Genomic DNA, 20,258 nt, shown 5'->3' with positions numbered 1-20,258 from the left:
AAAAAAAAAAAAAAAGAAAAAGAAAAAGAAAATAATCATGGACAGGTGCCTATCATAAGCCATGTTTTCTGGCATGGCCTAATACAAAAGAAACATTTGAGTCCCTTTTTGTTTTGAGCAAAATTTAATTGAGAGGCAATTTGAGACTCTGGGCTCTTGGTTGATGCTTCAGTGTGCATCTGCTGACAGAAGTGTCACTTGGGCTACACTTCCTATTGGCTGACAAAATCTTAGTCTCTTCTGTTTTGTGATGCAGAAGAAGCATTTGTGTTTGGGTTCTTCTGCTAAATCGGCAGACGACGTAGGTGCCGCTTCATAGCTAAGGAGGGCTCTTGACAATAATGTCTCTTTGGATCATTTATCGGTCTACAAACATCTCATCAACCCATCTTCCTCTGCTTTATGAGAAAAACGAAAAAAGCTTTTCATTGACATGAAAGCACTCTCCCTCTCGTGGGGCCCAAACCATGTGTCACAAGTCCTTTTGAATTCCCAGCAGATGCTAGTATTAGTGATCTGAGATGCTGTCTATCAATGCCAAGAAAGCCTGGCTGTGTTCACAGAGGGCCCTGACCTGGGGACAGGCTCCGCAGCCCTAAGTGTGCCCAGCTGCACTTTGCGTGGCCATCAGATTGCAAATGGTTCTGGTCTGTGCACAAGGATAATTTCTCTGGACCTATTAAATGCTTTTACTGCAAAACCCAGGACAGGGCAAAACATTTTTTTTTCTCTGTACTACTCAATATAAACGAATAAAATGTGGCTCCTCTGTACACATCATTCAATCCAAAACAAAATTGAGTACCTGTGATGTGCCCACAGTGTCAAAATATGCAAAGGGGGCTGTGAGGATGAATTACAAAAGGCCCTTAGGTTGATGTGTCAAGAATATCGTCTGAAAATATTTTAATCCCAAACCTATATATCTGTTTTATAATCCTTTGCTTCTTTCTAATAATGGTATTGATTGTGTTTTGTTCTCATAGACGAACAGGGCCACAAATATTTCATAAGCTGATCAATTCTCTTTGATAGCTTCTACATTTCTCTAAGTCAGAACTGGTGAGTGGAACATTTTTTTGATGGATAGTACCTGCTATGGGTTTAAACAAGCCTGGCCTTTTGAAAAGACATGAATCAGACTCTGTGGTCATCTTCTATTACTTTTGCCTCTATTTTAAACCATCAGTCAAATGCAGGAAGTGTTGAGTGAGGCTCACGGTATGGCGGGATGGCGCTAAGCACAAGGGATGGAAGATGACTGATGTTTATCCTTCAAGGACCTTCTGGTCCGGTCTAGAAGAAAGACATGCACACAGAAATGGCTTGAGGTCAGCCCGGAAATGTGCCATGATAAGCTATGGGCAAAGTGTGCCCCGCCACATACACACAAAGGCATCGCTGCCAATTAGAGGCTTTGCACAGGCTTGGCAGAGGTGAGGATGCAGTAATTGAATAATGTCCTGAGGAATGATTTGTGGTGCTGGGAACTGAACCAAGGGACTTTCTTGTGCTAAGCTACCACCCTTCCACTCAGCTACAGTCCCAACCCTTTTGAGAAATCCTTTGAACTTTAACAGGGAGGGCTAGAAAGAATAGTACAAAAGGATTCACGGTCAACTACGTCAAGGACAGGGACGGAGATTGATGGAAATGCAGGTGGGGGCTAGATCATGAAAGGTTCTGACCTGTAAATTGATACCTGGGACCCCAGTATTTTGACACAGTCCAACAGAGAACAGACACCGTAAGAGAGAGGAGTTCTGAAAAACAACAACAACAAAAACAACAACAACAACAAAAAACAAGTGCCCCAAACTTTGTGCCCTGAGACAAAAAAGCAAGCAAGGGTTGATTCACAGCTCGTGATTTGTATTCTAGAAGATTATACCCTGACAAGCATCCATGCTGTTGGTGAAAGCCAAGCTCCTCAGATCTGAAACCATATTTCAGGATCAGAAGTAGAAACCAAGAACAGACAGCAGTGGTGAGCACATTTGGATATCCTGGTTTTCAGAAAACAATTCTTTTAATATGTGGATATCTGAAATTTGTGATTTAAAAGCTAGAGGGGGAAAAAAACTACAGCATGAACCTACCTTGAAAGTGGGTAGGTTATTGATTTAAAAAAAATCAATATAACCCTCAACTGTAATGTAAAGGAACAATAAAATGAGGGTAATTTATTATGAAATGTGGATTTCATATGTGCATGCTCTGCCAGATGCACGAGCAGACATCAATAAAGCCAAGTGCATCTAGGTCAGTGCCTCGCCACACCCGCAGTGCAGGTGGTCACAAGTGTTCTTTGACAGGAGTTTTTCTCAGACAGTAGGCACTGGTACTGAGGCCCTGATGGGCGTGACTATGCCTGCCTGCCAACCCGGAACTTGGGAAGCGGGAATAGGGTTGTGAGTTTGAGACAAATCTAAGATTCTGTCTCAAAAATTAAACAAAACTAATTGACTTCAATTTCTAAGTAGCGGTTTATAGGAAATTGACTGTTCTGTGAGCTATGTGTAGTCACTGTATGCTTTTATGTAAATGGAAATGGTATCCTGTGCCAGGCAAGTACCTCCAAGCAGCTTGAATTGCTAAGACTCAGGATGGTTGATTCTTCAAGATTCCACGGCTCTACGAGACCCCCAAAAAACAGAATACCCCAATCTTTGTATCAGACTCTTCCAAAGGTTTCTAAAATGCCTGTTGGGTACAAGACTCCCTTTCCTCCTTGAGGTCCTCCCTTAGGAAGCACAGCTAAGGTGGTATCATATGGCTCCTTTAATGAACAAATGTTAGGGGTTTTTTTTTATTTGCTTTTTGTTGGTTTGTTCTTTCAATCTTCACTTGTTGCCTTTGTTAGCAAATGTCCTCGTTGTCATGGGCTTCTAGGCCCCGTTTGTTTACTAGCAGGGGAGACTTGCTTGACTTTCTTGTACTTCCCCAACTGTGTCATCTCTTAATACATATACAGTCACTTGTGGCTTTGCAGCTAGACTGGACGGTGAGGTGTGACTTCCCTTCCACTGGGTGTCAGCCATCTCTGCAGTGTGAGGACTGTGAGACCCAACAGTACTTGGTGTACTTTCAGTGTAGTTATCTGCAGTTAGAATCTGCTCTCTCCAAGCATTCTGGAATGATGCGTGCTTTCCTCCCCACATGTCTCATGTTTCAGAGAGCATGCGTGTTTGGGGCTAGAAAACGTATTACACAGGGAGCAGTGATTTCCCCCCCCCCCCTTTATCTTTAAACTACAAGATTTAAGATTTTCATGCAGAGAAGGAGCAGCAGAACTTTGGGAAGTAGCTTACCAGATGCCATTGGTTCTCAAGCCATCTGTATCCCCGAGGTCCCAGCAGGACAGCCTCCAAGGGCTTGATGAAAATACAAACTTAAGACATACTGAATCAGAAATCCTTCCCCTGGGCTTGGGACCCAGCCCTTTGGGTTTTGACCCAGTGACTCTTATATGAACAAATATTTATGAGTCCCAGGTACAGGAGAAACTTGGGCTGAAAGACTATTATAGTCATTTAAAAACTACTCTGCCAAGTTCCCTTTATCCTAAACTGCTGGGCCTCAATCCTAGCTGTCCATCACTGACATCTGGTAGTTTAAGAATACTCATAGATCAAGCCCCACTATCAATGCAATAAGAATCTCTTGGGATAGTCCAGCTGCTGGGTTCTGTTTCTAGGTTGGTTTTGTTTGTTTATTTTGACAAGATCTCGTGTACCTCAGAGTGGCCTACATACTCACTGTATAGCCAAGGATGGCCTTAAACTTTCAATCTTCCTGCCTCCGCCTCCCTAGTGCTACAAAGCCCGGTTATAACAACAATGTTCATAAAAATCTCTCCATGGGACTTTGGTTCCAAAAGCAGACCTCTATAGTCAGGCCATGCCTCTTCTCTGTCTAGGAGCTGGGTTGAGAGAAATAAGGTGACAGGGGTTGTAACCTGCAGGTCTTAAGCTACAAGTCCTAGATTTACATGCAGGGAAGGAGCAGCAGAACTTTGGGAAGTAGCACAGCAGATGCCAGTGGTTCTCAAGCATGAACAAGAGGCCTGCTGGATGAACAAGCAGGCCTCAAGGCAAAAAGTGGGCCATGCAGGAAGACTCAGCCTCCCCCCCCCTAGTCTAAGTCTGTTACTTGTCAGCCTCTGTAGGTTTCAGGTCCTGAGCAGGAATAAAGAGGATTCCTGTGACTCTCCTGCAGCACGACATTTGGTTAACTTCATTCTCCATCCTGAGCCCGTGGCAATGGATTTGTGCTTCCCTCTCCCAACTCCTTTGCAAGACCTTAACCCGTACAGCCTTGTGTCCTACACTGATCTCAACACAACAGGAGGTCGTCAAGGTTCAGACATGTGGGGGAATCTGTATTATTAGGCATAAATGTTACGACCTTTTAGAATATTTAGATCACCTATTCATCATGAAACGACATCAGCAGAGTCTAGTAAGCACGCCTGGGACGGAAGGTGTCGTTCCCTCTCATATCCTCTTCAGGTGAAAGCAGGGCCCAGCTGTCAACTCAGAAGGAGCTTTGTGCCCATGTGTCCCTTAAGGCTGGTCCCCAGCCAGGAGGAGACACTGTTTATATCTCAGAGGGGACAAAACAAAGCACCAAGTCCTCTGGTAAGGCTCTGATGCTGTGTAAAGTTTTTCTGTTTACGTCAGACTCAGTAACTTGGGAAAGCTGAGAATGAAGGGAATTCATTAATTTGGCCAACATCCTCAGAGAAGCTTTGTAGGATCCCAGGCGTGCCCACACACATGCACACCTCAGATACTGATCTCAAGAAGGTTATAACTGAGAACCATGGACCAAGTGCCAAATGAAAGATGAAGCTTAGGAAAAGTCAGAACTCACCCCAGCCTGGAGCTCAGAAAGGGGGCCACGGGCACACTTGCAGTCCTCAGCTCCTACATCTTTCAACCCCTTTTGTGGGTTTTAAGCAATCGTTTCTGGGTGGTTTTAATATCTATTTATTGAGGGCAGAGTGTGAGTCATGCTGGAATACCCGTGTTCATCTGAATCTACCTGGTTCCAGTTCCAGTCTCCAATCTAAGTGGGACCACAGCGTCTGCCAAGACTCCCAGGCTGTGTGTGTGTATTCAGTGGGAGTGCTTTTTCCTTGTTGACAAAATTGTATTTATTGCATCTTAAAAAAGTTAGATCCTACAAGTAAAATGAAGTGTATTTCAAGGGCTGGCAAGATGGCTCGGTGGATTAAGGAGCTTGCTGCCTGCCCTGATGACTTGAGTTCAAGTCCTAGAAAAGGTGAAAAGGGCCAATTCCTTTAAGTTGCCTTCTGACCTCCACACGTGCTGTGGTACATGTGTATACAATAATAAGTGTAAAATTAAAATATAGTTCAAATATGCATACAGTTAATCATAATTTTAAGTACTTTTGTGGTTAATGAAAAGATGACTTTGAAAATTGAAAAATAAAATAAAATAAAATAAAATAAAATAAAAAAGAAAGAGCTGCAGGGATAGAGGGACACTTCCTGAGCTCCATACACAGGTGGAGTAGCCAGCAAGAGCCACATGGCTCAGGTGTGACCCCCATCGCCACTCCTCCTGGGTGTGGTCTCTATCCTCCCTGCCACTCCTTGCCTTTTCGTCAGTTGTATTTTTCTCTGTGACCCTTATTTCTACCTGAATTTATATTTCCTTCTTATTGGAAAACAATACTAAAGGTAAAACCATGGTAGCTGGGTCTTTATCTTAGGTTTATCTGTACACATGACGGACCGAGTGAATAAGCGGATGGACAAATACCTCTTTTATCTCATAGGGCATCACTGGGATCCGTTTTGCTGGTGGAGAGAAGTGCTACATCAAAGCACAGGTGAAGGCTCGCATCCCTGAGGTGGGCACTGTGACCAAGCAGAGCATCTCCGAACTGGTGGGTACCAACAGACACGATGGGCGGACACTGGAGACCTTTCTCCTTGGCAGGTTCATGACTACAACCTAAGTTTTATTTCTTCTCTGCTAGAAGAGCTTATCTGGCCTGCTGGCTCTAGGCCATCTTTCTGGCATGGTGCAGCATATTTAAAGGTTTGGGGGAGCATGTTTGAAAGTGCATTAGCTGCGATAACTCAGTGAGGAAAGTCTCTTACTGCCAAGTGTTACTCCTGAAATTTGAGAGAGAAAAAACAGTTGCACAAGTTTGAGGCAAATCTGAAGCAAGCTTTAATTAAATACTGGCCAGGTTGATGGCCTCTGGCCAGGTCCATGTTTTACAGAGGTTTAAAACGGCAAAACCCACAGTTCACTGTACTTCCTGTCAGGTCCAATCAGGGGCAAGCATACATCCCCCATGTATTTCCTGCCTTTCATACCTCCTGTCTATATCCAATCAAGCACATCCGGTGCAAAAAAATACTTGTTTAGGGGAGCAAAAAACATGTGGCTTGGGCAAGTGGGGTTTACAGATTAACTCTGGCTCTTGTGGGATCTCATGTAGGATCCCTAGCATCCACACAGTAGAAAGAACAACCCAGATCTTTCAAGTTGTTCTCCAGCTTCCTCCTGTGTGCTGTGGCTACACACATACACACAGAGACATACAGACACACACAGAGACACAGACATACAGACACACACACACACACACACACACACACAGACATAAAAATGTCTAAGAACACTAGGGATTTGGTACTCAGGGAGCCCTTATTTATCCAATGTTAAATGGCTATCTGATTAGTGATTAGAAGTCCAAAATAAAATAAAATAAAATAAAATTAAAAGTCCACAAGGTAAAATCTTCACTAAAGGGACTTCAAGAAGGCCCCTAGCCTCAACCCCACAAAATGTGGGAATTCTTCCCAAATACTCTGGATAGCTGCTCACCCAGAAAGTGGGTTAGAACACTCTTCCCACGGGTGTTTGATCCAACCCTGCGTTGAGGTACTTCCCACAGTTCTTCCCTTTGGTTCAACTCAGCTTAAATGAAGCTATACAAAGCTATTATATAAAACGTAAATTTTATTTTTTAAAGCAAATTGCCTTGCCAGCAGCGCCTAAGTTATAGCACTAAGATATAGTCCCATTTTTTTTTTTTTAAATCATAGGGTCTCCCTAGTCACATAGGGTCAAAGTCAGCCTTGAAAGCTTAGGCTAGAGTAGAACTCACTACACAGTCAGGCTGACCTCAAACTCTACACATTAAAAACATAATTCTTCCATTTGCTACTAGTACTTTGCCTGTAAGCCTGGCATGTTGTTGGTTTTACTTTGCTGGCAATTGAACTTAAGGCCTCACGCATGTTAGGTAATCACTTCATAGGCTGTATAGAGGCTGTATACTGGCCCGAAACCCGATCTTTAAAAAACTGTACTTTAGGATTGCATAGAGTCCTAGAGACACATTGAATCATCTTATCACTTAGGGCTTGCAAAGTAGTCACACCCATGACTGTCTCTCATCTGAGCTGTGGTAGGGGGAAGACAGACTTGGGAGCCATAAAAATGCAGATCCAAAAGCCAGCTCTGCCACCTGCAGAATGTGAATGTGGCTGTAACTCCTTGAACCTCACTCAGTTCTGTCAGCTTTCAACTGCTGCGTACACACTGCGCCCCCATGGTCTTAGAACCCGCTAGAAGGTGAATGGGAAGATGGCTGCTCATAATTGCTAATTTTATTATGACCATCCCTGAGCCCTGAGTATCCCTGAGAGGGAAGTGAAAGGAGCCGCAGGTCCCTCAGGGCCAAGGAGGGAAAAGGTGCCTAGAAACAAACCTAATTGTTTGTTCCCAGGAGAGCAACAGCAGGTGACACCTCAAAGCTGAACAAAATACAAGCTATAAACAAACCTGGAGGCTTTGAAAGTGGGCTGGGAAGTCCTACTACTTCTCATCGACACCCAGTTACCCTGTGTTCTTTCTGTAAGGTGGCCTCCAGACCCCCCCCCTCCCTTAATGTTCCCATGTCCCATGTCCCTGTAAGCTGTGCTCAGTATGAACTCACAGAGGGAATCCTAAAAACTGGGTGGGAAGCTCCTTTGCTGTAGCCCCTTCACTTCTCTTCCTTGCACAACAGTTCCCTGAAACTCTGCTGTTGATACATTGTTTATGAACTCAGTCCATTTCCTGGGGACTCTAGATTACCCCGCTCTCAACACAGCTTTAGAGTTTTACACCTCTCTCTGTCTTTGTATCTCTCTCTGTCTCTTCTCTCTGTCTCTGTCTGTCTCTGTCCCCCCTCTCTGTCTCTCTCTGTGTGTCTCTGTCTCTGTCTCTGTCTCTCTGTCTCTGTCTCTCTGTCTCTCTGTCTCTCTGTCTCTCTCTCTGTCTCTCTCTCTCTCTCTCTCTCTCTCTCTCTCTCTCTCTCTCTCTCTCTGTGTGTGTGTGTGTGTGTGTGAGTCTTACCCACTGAGCCATCTCATTGGCTCTAATTATTTTCTCCTGAAATTTACTATAAAAAATTTGGTAAGCCAGGCAGTGGTGGCACATGCTTTTAATTCCAGACTTGGGAGGCAGAGGCAAGCCAGTCTCTAAGTTTGGGGCCAACCTAATCTATAGAGCTAACTCCAGTACAGCTAGAACTACACAGAGAAACCCTGTCTTTAAAAAAAAAACAAAAACAAAAAAAACCCATGAAGTATAAAGAAGAATAGAAGAATATTATAACTCTATAATCTTGAAGTAACAGTTTGGTGAATTTTGTGTCCTTGAGTTTGTGATAATCTTTGCAGAGATGAAATTAGGCTATTATAAAATTCTATACTATACCTCCATGTGGCTGGTCCATCAGGGGGAAGGGATGCCTTGGCATGGGCCCGCTGAGACACCCCTTTTCTCCACACCTCCCCACACCTCCATAGGACATATCTCCCCTCTATCTTTTTATAAACACATCATCATGGAACTCGTGTGTGTGTGTGTGTGTGTGTGTGTGTGTGTGTGTGTGTGTGTGTATCAGAATGGCCTTTAACGCACAAAGATCTGCTTGTCTCTGGCTCTGCCTCCCATGTGCTAAGATTAAAGCACAAGTCACAATGCCTACCTATGACTCTACTTTTGAGAGTTCTTTTAGTCAAGTATTTCAGATACCCTCAATTTCAGATAATAATACTTGAAAATAGTGATTCAAGTATGGTAAATACTTTTGTATTTTAATCTTTGCACTTGATTCTTAGGTCAGAGCAGACCGTCTCATGCTTCTGTTGTTTATGGCATGCACGATAGATCCACTCATAGATAAAAAATCAATGCAGAAAGTACAGTTGGGTAAATCTGCCATGTTCATAGCCTTCGTGCTCCCAGACTGACAACATCCCTGGCTCACAGGACGCATCTCTGTGTGTCATCCTGAGCATCCCCTCCTGTCTGCACCCCTCAGGCTATGGTGGGGCAGATTTATGAGCCACTTGCTCTCATAAATTTTTCAACAGTTTTGTATAATTTTAAAAGGCTACTGTGTTCAAAGAGCAGTCATTTCCTGGATGGAGCCATTTGACTTAAGGTAAATAACTGGATTACCTGGGTGTGACCTTCCTCCAATAACTTGAAGCTGTTTAATGCAACCAAATGCCTGAGGGAGAAAACACAAATGAAGTGCTGCTTTTACCTGTAGTGAGGGAAAAAAAAAAAACCATTTTAATTTCTCCAACCTACTGCAAAGTAATAAATACATGAAAGGAACAACTTGACAAAAAATAAATTTGTCTCCTGGGTTAACAAACCATCCTCAGCATCTTTCTGTAGAAGGGAATCCGGGGCTTAGCTTTGAAATCTCAGTGGTGTGCCTGATGTGAGGAACATCTGAGATAAGTTTCGTTACAGCTAGGAACGGGAGAAATGGTTTATGTTAAATAACACTTTGAACTGGAGACATTAAAGAACCAATCACTTGCTTTTTCTATTGTTGTTTGGAAGCTGCAGAACAAAAACCCCCAAAAGATTTTTCACTTCAAATGAAGGGTTCCTCTGTCCTTTATAGGATTTCCGGGTCGGTTCAATTGCTTTCCCTCAAACACATCTTTGATCGAAAACATCAGATTAACCTAAATCTCGAAGTTGGTATCAAGTAATTTTCACTTCCACTCTAAACACTTTGGTTCACACATTGCAGCTGTCTAGAAGCAGGGTGTTGGGAGCTGTGCTTGGGTCCTGAGGAGACTAAAGACCAGAGCCTGACTGTGTGCGCACTCACAAAGCAAGAGAATCCTTCGGTAGCCCCATTCAACAAGCAGCATGCACCGCCCTCCCCTGCTCACATGCACTTCACCTTTACAGGAAGGCAAGATCATGCCAGCTAACTATGACGAGAACTCGCTGATTTGGGTGGCCGTGGACCAGCCTGTGAAGGACAACAGCTTCTTGAGTTCTAAAATCCTTGAACTCTGTGGCGACCTGCCCATTTTCTGGCTTAAGCCCATGTATCCAAAAGGTAAAGTGTTAAATTTTGCTAACAAGGCTTGGAATTCTCCCTGTCTTTCTGGCTCTTGGGAGCCCCCTCCACCGGCCGGCCTGAGCGTGGTGGGACCACTCAGGGAGCCTGGGTTGTGTGTCTGGGTTGTGACTGAGTCTTGCTAATTAGCATGAGAGATACAAGAGAAGGAAAGTGATGAGGTGGGGGTGGGGTGGGATGGGGGTGCACCTGCAGCGTGGAAGGGAAGGCACAGCAGGGTTAACAGGAGGCAGGGCTGGAAGACAGAGCACTACTAGCTGCAGTGTTTATTTATGACACCCCTGCTTCTTCCTGTACTGCCCCTCAATCTCGGTTGTTCGCACCTTCCAATTTTACATTTCTTTATTCTCAAAGCACAGCATCGGGGGACTAAGAAGCTGTCATGCTGCCGATGCTTTATTATATTCGAACCCAGAATTATGGGACAGCCAAAAGCTGCTGTGGGTATAGGCTAAGATTCCTCATGTTCAAGGCTACAGCATCGGCTTCCGAACCCAGGGAAAATGAGTGCATGGCCCCCTTGGTGTCACCTCTGAGCCATTTCTGGTTGACAAAGGCCAGGTGATCTCAGCAGGCCTCACCCTCTCTCATCCCCACAGGGCCTCCCACTTCATTTCTACTGTGGTCAACACACTGGTCTCCCCAAGGCTGACTTTGTAGCTGTGGCTCAGGGAAAGAGGGAGTTCTCTCTCCTTGCACATGTGAGATAGGCTGTTTTCAAAAAGGTTTTATTGAATAGTGACAGAAATGAGGGAATGGACAAAATGTGGGCATTAAGCCCGCTGGCTTGTCAGGATACTGTTTAGAATAGAAAGAACAGTTTACCCGAAAAAACAGAAGCAGTTCTATGGACGGATGGTCGTGTTGGTTATACAGCAATACTGGTGAATGTGTGTAATGCCCTGAACTGTACAATAAAAACTCGCTAAAATGAGCTAGGCCTGCTAGCCAGCAGCTACTAGGAAGGCTGAGGCAGGGGGATCAGCTGAAGGCTAGCCTCAGCTACACAGTGAGTCTTTGCTATATGATACCCTGCCCACTGGTATGCTTGCTTTACCACCATCAAGACACTATAGCCTACCGGGCATAGAAAGTACAGGGTTCTGATTCTACCATGACCAACTGATATTTACTATTCCCCAAATCTCATCTTGCTCCAAAGCTTGGAGAAGATGGTGCTCTCAGCCCACACCAAGTCATGCCCCAGCTGGCAGACGGTTGGGAAGGAAAAGCAAGGCCTTGAAATGTACTCACTGCGTGTAGCTCCTGTCCTTGTACCTCCATCTCATGGCTGCACCCCGCTTCACAGTCCCCACTGCTGTTATCTAGGTGAGACCATTTGCTGTCTATCATGCAGAGCCATTGTCCTTCCCATTAACAGACTAGAATCCCCTATGCTACCACTGATCTCAAGACAAACCTCAGAAGTCCCTGGAGTTCATTCCCTCACTCATCGACAAAGTGTCACTTACAAAATGACGTTTATGAAGGTCTATCCTGTGCCGTGTAACTTGTTCTAGGTGAGAGACACAAAGGGAACGCCACAGAAAACAATCTGCAGCCCCAGAGTTTCCCGTTGCAGGGCCGGGAAGACAGCTCAGTGGGTAAGGATCAGTGGTCGGCCAGCAGGCTAAGTGGTGAGCCCCAAGTCCTAGTAAGAGATGAATATAAAAAGAAAACCAAGATAGATGGCTCCTAAGGAACAACACCTAAGGTTAACTAGCCAGTGACCTAGACACACATAAAATAGACAGACAGAATATTAATAATAGGAGATACTATACAAATACATTCCAGGGGACAGGGAGTGGGGACAGAGACTGACAAACGGCAGTACCAAGATGAATGATGGAAGCTAGCTTATTCCCTATGTCTAAGACAGTCCCTTCACCCTTTTAGCATAAACACATGACATCATTACACACTCAGTCAATACAGTATCTATGCAAGAATTACTGGAGGTGAGGGCTGGAGATATCGCTCAGTGATCGAGTGCTTGCCTGGTTTGATACTCAGCACTCCCCCTCCCCAAAACATACACCACAATGGAGACTCTATAAATCCCTCCGATTAGCTGAGGACTAGGTAAATGTTGGTATATGCATAGGAATATCACAGGCAGTAAAATTAGTTTTCCCCAATCTGTCATTAAGTGCACCTGTATTTTAGGATAAAACAAGGAAATGAAATCTCTCCTCTATGATGCCCAGTCCCTGTCTGGTTCTAGTAAAGGTCTTGCAGCCTGCACATTGGCTGCTGGCGACGACAGATCAGCAGTATCACACAGCCAGATAATCAAAGGTGGACGGTAGGTGGATGCAGACCAGAAGTGGACAGCCGATGTCCTGGAGCAACACACAGCCTTCGTTTACTCTTTACCAGTAACTGTTGATAGAATTCATATTCCCAAGATCCAGAGAAAGATACCAAGACAAAGAGACTAATTTGTGTGAGGTCCTTCAACTAACTGAGGGGGTCTGAGCGGAATTCAGGTCTTCTTGGTGCTTCTCTAACAATACTATTTTTGGAAGCTACCCAGCTTCAAAGCACATCTTAGTTCTCAAAAATAACAAATTATAAGAATGGTACCTAACCTTTGTACGCTTATTATATGCCAAGACCCTTAGGTGTGGTTTTAATTAGTCCTATCATTAGCCTATGAATGGGATACTGCTATCTCCATTTTAGACAAAGAAACTAAGGCCCAGGGAGACTCTACAGCAAATGCTATGCTGTACCTTCCATCTCTTCTCGCCTGTCAGCTGCATTGCAGGATTCATGCTGGGATGCTTAACCGGAGCACTGGGTTGGAAGCCAGGTTCCTATCTAGACCTTGCTGTCACTCAGTGTGTGGCCTTGGCCAGCCACTTAGTCTATACCTTGATGCCCTTATGCATAAAAAGGTCTGATTTTTCTATCTCATAGTGTTTGTTTTTTAAGAATTAACCAAGACGATAGCTCATATGAAAATGTAGCTTTGGGCTGGTGAGATGGCTCAGTGGGTAAGAGCACCCGACTGCTCTTCCGAAGGTCCGGAGTTCAAATCCCAGCAACCACATGGTGGCTCACAACCATCCATAACAAGATCTGATGCCCTCTTCTGGAGTGTCTGAAGACAACTACAGTGTACTTACATATAATAAATAAATACATCTTAAAAAAAAAAAGAAAATGTAGCTTTATATCTATATAATTACTTATATTATTTATATATGGCACACACACACACACACACATATATATACTCCCACCCATACATTTCTAAGTATATGTATATGTATGTATATATCTAGTTAAGAGTACATAAGGCTGCAGGTTACAGCATACCTAATCAACTGTGTTTTCAACATATAAGCTGCATTGTATATATAACCCAAAGTCAACAGACGTGAGGGTTCTGGCACTGTGACCACGCCCTACACCTCAGTCTCCTTTTCGCTGACCACTCTGCTCTCTGTAGCATGCTGACTCATCATCCTTGTGTTTACTTATCAGTTCCAAATTCCAGATGGCACATTTACATCCAGGAAAAACTCACAGAAACAACTTTCTGTCTGTTTTCTTCTATCAAGAAAGTAAATTAGACTTTCCCACACAGGGCGCTAATCTACGTTTCAGATTTAGAAATAGCTTGCCAGGCTCCTCCTCACTGCAAAGAAGGCAGGGACAATGACTACTATTTTATTTACTCAATTCCTATAGTGAAGTGAGGAAAAAAGGAGGGGAGGCGGGGCTTGAGAACAGAAGTTTGTCAACCAACTTCCAGTGTCCCTATTCTGTAACTTTCAGTATCATGAAATTGAATGGGAAGCCAGGACGTGGCTTGTACCTGCAATCCTCACTCTAAAATGCAGATCTAATTGCCTTAATTGTCATGTAAAGGAATTAATTTACAGTGAATTTCGCAGAAATCCAAAGAGAGAGAAGAGAAGTAGTGAGGAACAGTGCTCTGTCTACCACAAGAAGACCACACAGCGAACCTCGAGGTAACGCAGGCCCTGGAAGACGGAGCAACGGAACCAGACCCAACGTTCAGGACGATGCAGAACCTTTCAACCCTGACAACCCTTACCACGTGCGTACTGGTATTTTCATGACATACCCAGACAAATGCATTACATGTGGTGATGAAAGGGCATTTCTAAGTGAGGTTTCATACAAGCATTGACTGCATCTTCATGTATTTGGTGCAAATTCAAAGTTGTTTCCCTTGTCATTGGTGAGGGGAGTAGGGGAGATGGTTGGAGGGTTGTATTTTGTTTTGTTTTGTTTTGTTTGTTTTTTGTTTTTGTTTGTTTTGTTTTGGTCAGAGGGGGAAAATCCATGAAAATAAATGATATCAGGAATCTGACCATTTAAAAATGTTCCCAAGAGTTTGCCCTCAAGGCAACACACAGAATCAAAGTATTCTCTTTCCCTGCTTATATCCACTCTGGTCATCCATCCGGCACACATTTGTGGATTTCCTGACCGTTCTCAGGCCCTGTGCCCAGATAGTCAACTGCAACTTTGGCCCTCAGGGCTCTCAGCCCAGACAGGACAGCTTCTCACACACTAAGCTGAAGTGCTGAAAACTGAGGTCTGTCAGAAGGGCACTAAGGTATTAAAACCCTCAAATCTAAGAAATATTTATACTTTACCATTACTATGCTTTGAAGAGAAAAAAACCAGAATATGAATCTGTAGCTGTTTTTTAAAATAAAGCATAAGCGCAGTTTTAAAAAATACAATAAAAATGTACAGTGAAGTTGAGCGTCCAAAACCTTATACCTTAGACATTGTCTCTGTAACAGTTGTTGTTGTTGTTGTTGTTGTTTTGTTTTTGTTTTTTCCAGACAGGGTTTCTCTGTGTAGCCCTGGCTGTCCTGGAACTTAATCTGTAGACCAGGCTGACTTCGAACTCAGAAATCTGCCTGCCTCTGCCTCCCAACTACTGGGATTAAAGGCGTACGCCACCACTGCCCGGCTCTATAACAGCTTATTAATGACTATTTGCACCATTTCTTTGCAGGAATATACAGAGAGAAAAACATACCTTTTCAGCACAAAAATTCCATTCTGTTTTCCAATTAGAATAGAGTATTTGGGAAGCGTTCTGTCTCTCTCATACTGTACCACATACAGTCAGCGGCTTCTCGTCAGCTAGCAGCATGCTAACATAACTAACTTGGCTTTGGTGGGCATACAGTCTCTCCCTCTGATTGGACACTGCCTATGCTGTTGTGGTACACCTCTAAATGGTATATATAAATTGCTTATATTGCTACACCTCTAAATGGGGTGTAGTACACAGACACTACACACACTGTGAGTATGTCTTTGGCATAAATACCAAAGCACAACACTACATCTAAGTAGACAGGAGTCGTAGATCTTACTGGAGGTTACCAAATTGTTTTCCAAGAGACATATCTATGTGTCTGTGAAAGGTGATGCAAGGCCCTATTTCCTATCAGACTTTCCTGGACTTACGGTATGGCAAGGCAGGGGCTACTAAACACAAGCCTCCTGTTTGCTAACTACACACCCTGCAACTGACTCCACTCTGAGCCTGTTAAAACTGATCACCTTTGCCACTCTCCTGGGTGCATGAATTATATCTTCTGCCTTTTTTATCATGCCTATCTCAAATTATGTGTAAGGCTGACTGTCTTTTCACACTACATAAGTGGTTCTCAACCTGTGGCTCAAAATCCCTTTGGGGGTTGAATGATGTTTTCACAGGGGTCACCTAAGCCCATTTATATTACGACTCATAACAGTAGCAAAATTCAGTTATGAACTAGCAACAAAAATAATTTTACAGTTGGGGGAGGGTGTCACCATAACATTAGGAACTGTATTAAAGGGTTGCAGCATTAGCAGGGTTGAGAACCACTGCACTAAATCCTTTGTGTTCTCTCCCCACCCCCAGTAGTCCTACACTGCTTCACATATTACAAACGTATTTTCTGGTTTATCATTTTAGACTAATGTATTTTAGAAGGATTTAGAGCAAAAGGTATTCTCCAAATAACCCAAGGCTTATCAGAAAATTCAGAACACCATAGCACTTTATTCCCTAAGCTCAAAGAATAACAAGAAGTATAATCTGAATAGGCAAACAAAATTTAATATAGTTTATTCCCCAGGTAGCCAGGCTAGATGAATTTGTTCAAGGTCTGAAGCTATCAGGCACTTCACAGAAGGGCAGGGTGTGACTTGTCTGCCCTGGTTACATATTTGAGAAATCACATCCCCCGAAAACCCCCAAGTATGTCAACTTTCCCTTTATCATATGCTGAATTTTAAGCAAAAATAACTTTAAGCATTTTCCTCAAGATCCGTCCTTCACATGCTCCTCTAAGGAGAAACCCTCCAGCAACAGCTTGAGATGTCTTCCCAATTTTGTTAATCCTAATGAGCCTCCCTATGAGGAAAACACCTCCACTAACAATTACACACCCTCCACCCCAGAGAAGTCTGCAATTAATCAGGGGCTGTCTGTTTATTGTTCTAAATGAGTCTATTTCAAGAGAAAAGGGGAAAGTAGTCTGAAGAATTGAAGAACGGTCTGAGGGAATGAGGCAGGTATTCTGAAGATGGTATTGAACAGATGATTCAGACAGCATTAGGATTGGGGATTCCGTTGGGTTTGACAGCAGCAGTGCAGGTGGCAGTGCAGGTGACGGTGCAGGTGGAGGTGCAGGTGGTGATGCAGGTGGCAGTGCGGGTGACGGTGCAGGTGGAGGTGCAGGTGGTGATGCAGGTGGCAGTACGGGTGACGGTGCAGGCGGAGGTGCAGGTGGCAGTGCAGGTGGCAGCACGTGTAGTAGTACAGGCGGAGGTGCAGGTGGCAGCAGATGACGGTGTAGGTAGGTATTAACCACTCAGTCCTTTTAGAAGTACTTTTCCTACTGATGACTGGAATGTCATATCTTCAGTCTTCCTTACATTTGTACCCTCTTTACAGTATTTCAGAGAAACAAGTAAACTTGACAAGTTAACAGCTGTCAAAATAAGCCAGTAGCTCCATAAAGGTTTTCCCACTTTCAAGAAAATTTTGACTTTCCTCAAATTGAGTAGACTTTAAAAACAACAACAACAACAACAACAACAAAACAAATAAACCAACTCACAGGGCAGAGCCTGATACCTCCAGGACAGGTCTTGAGGTTAGAGAATTTAAAACTAGGGATTTTACTGAGTATGGTGCTCATAACTATAGTCCCAACATTCAAGAAATTGAAGCAAGGACTGCTCCAAGATCAAGGCCAACCTGTGCTACATACTGACTTTAAGACTAACCTGGGCTAGTGTGAGACCCTGTACCACCCACCCCACCAAAGCTCCCAAGTAAATCAAAACAAGGGCGTCTTGCCAGTACATGTAATGCACATTTAAAAGCATGCAGAGACCTGACCTACAGGTCATTGAAAGGATAAACGAGATATAAAAATGAAGCAGAGGGCAGTACTGTGATCTGTCTAGCAACAACAGTAGAGTCTCCCCTCATCGATACAATCGGGTTTGGGGACACCCACGACTCTTCTTCCCCATGCTCTGTTGCTGATATACAGGCAGGGGACAGCAAATGACTCAGCAGTGCTCTGATCATTGAGTCTAAAGGAAGGAAGATGCCAGTGTCCACCACCTTAAACTTATAAGTAGCCATTAGAATGCCCCTTCTGATCCTAAAGCTTCCTTTTTAATGTTATTGAAAACAAAGTGTATCACTACTGAGTGATAACCGTGGCTCCTTACAGGCACAGAGGGACTGGAGGGTGTCATTAAAACACCACACAACTTTCTGATGGTGACAGGTTAAGTAGGCAAAGGTTCCTTAATGTCAGAGGGATTCTGAGTGGTGGCAGGTTACAAGTTTGAAACTTGTAACTGACTGTGCGGATTTCTTGAAGCAGTGAACTCAGAATCGTATTTTGAAATAACAGGCATGCTATACCCTCGGCAGAGGGAAGCTAATAACTGTCTTTCATACCACAGCAGCAGGAAGGAGAAAGCATGACATTTGACCCTAGACTGGATCACGAAGGAATCTGCTGTATAGAATGCAGGCGGAGCTACACCCACTGCCAGAAGATCTGTGAACCACTGGGAGGCTACTATCCATGGCCTTACAATTACCAAGGATGCCGCTCAGCCTGCAGAGTTGTCATGCCATGCAGCTGGTGGGTGGCCCGCATCTTGGGCATGGTGTAAATCCCGTTCATCTATCAGGACTGCCAAGCAAGAATCGACATGAGAGTTGAGAACCAAAGAAACATAGAGCATGTACATGCCAAGGGACCACAAAGTATTTTATATTCAACCTGAATAATGTTATCCTAAACGCTGTTGTGCACCACTGTGTGCAAATGTTCTGAAAGGGTAGTTTAAGTCTACAATTATTATCCTTTTACTACTTGCTTTACCAATAAAGTCTACTGCAAGTCTTTAAAAGCTACTTTTGAAATAAATATGAAAAGTTATTTACAATTTGTCCCAGATCTGTCATATACTTGAATTCCTTTTAATCAAATCATGATTGAAATCATCCCAGTGGTTCTATTGTTTATATAGAATTCAAATGTTCTCAACTTCACTGTTCTTCACTGTTAACTTGCGGTCTTGCAAATGTGCCCAAAGTTCCCAAGAAAAGGAAGGGAGAGAGGGAGGGAGGGAGGGAGGGAGGGAGGGAGGGAGGGAAAAAAGAAACCTCAAACAAAAGGGGGGAGGGGCATAGAATGAAATTCATTGCAGCCTTCAGTATGGTACCTCATGGAATTATGACCTATAGCTCACAAGGGAGAGTCACCTTGCAAGCTGGGCCATGTCTTTGATCCCAGCAAGAACTTATTTAAGGAAGAAAAGACAGGAAAAGCAAAAGATTCCCATGACTTTGTACTAATCCTCTATTGTCTCTAAGCAGGCCAGTTTCAAACTGCAAATAAGAGTTGATTTTTGCTATATTGAATTTTGACCGAACCGTATCGTTGTGTACGGACATATGCTTGTATTAATGATGCCTTAATAGACACTTGTTTCTCATCAGTGCTATAAACCACTACTTGTAGAACTTTGGAGGCTGGTTTTCAAGGCCCTAGTATGACATGAGCTAATTCAGTCTTAGATGTGGTAGGTCAGTGGGCATAAAAGTACAGCTAGGGTTCGATTATGCATCAGTGTGGTCACATAACTTACATCACTGACATACACCAACATTCATTGCAGCCAGTCTGAAAACGCGTGGACCTCTGATCCCTACATTTGTTCTACCACCTCAAATAATTCTAACATTGAAGAGAGAAACACTACAATTATTCAATCCACTCAACCATTTATTTTACATCAGATTTTATTACAGTGAAATACAGTCTCCATTTTAGAAAACACAGATGCGTTGAGTGGTTTGTTTCTGTATAAGCTGGCTATATTGATCAGTTCAAAAATGTGTACTTCATAGAAATGGCCACACTCATAAAGTTAACTGATTTATTGGGGGTAGGGAGGAATGGACAAAAGCCTACATGCGTTGCTAGTCTTGACAGTACATCATAAACATGAAGACACAAATATGAGCAATGGCCAACCTTAGCAGAAAACATTTTACATGCATGGAGTGTTTTGGTTATGAAGGAAAGCTGAAGTCCTCTTAAATGGTATTTGTGTGTGTGTGTGTGTGTGTGTGTGTATACACATATATATGCATGCTCATATCCTACATGAATATGTAAGTGTATTTCATTTTGAAAAAAACTCTATTATTAGAATCAATTTTTTCAAAACAAGTTAGTTTTAAATGGAAGAATCACCACAGGCTCTATTTATACTGCTTATATTCAAAA

At 43.4% G+C, this 20,258-nt stretch overlaps 1 protein-coding gene across 2 annotated transcripts in view; it reads left to right on the top strand.

Annotated features, from left to right (window-relative positions):
* Window positions 1–18,834, top strand: part of Cnmd (chondromodulin) — a 24,862-nt gene extending 6,028 nt beyond the window's left edge. The window contains exons 4-7 of one of the 2 annotated variants that reach the window (XM_021203617.2): window positions 5,809–5,919; window positions 10,260–10,413; window positions 14,343–14,509; window positions 18,421–18,834. In XM_021203617.2, the coding sequence (XP_021059276.1) occupies window positions 5,809–5,919; window positions 10,260–10,413; window positions 14,343–14,509; window positions 18,421–18,633 (645 nt within the window). In that variant the 3' untranslated portion in view covers window positions 18,634–18,834. Of the gene's footprint in view, window positions 1–5,808; window positions 5,920–10,259; window positions 10,414–14,342; window positions 14,510–18,417 lie in introns of both variants that reach the window. The other variant, XM_021203616.2, reaches the window with a different exon arrangement.
* Window positions 18,835–20,258: the final 1,424 nt, after the last annotated feature.

The sequence above is a fragment of the Mus pahari genome, chromosome 8 (genome assembly GCF_900095145.1).
Source record: "Mus pahari chromosome 8, PAHARI_EIJ_v1.1, whole genome shotgun sequence".
Lineage (NCBI taxonomy): Eukaryota > Metazoa > Chordata > Mammalia > Rodentia > Muridae > Mus > Mus pahari.
This window is presented reverse-complemented; position numbering and strand designations above follow the sequence as displayed.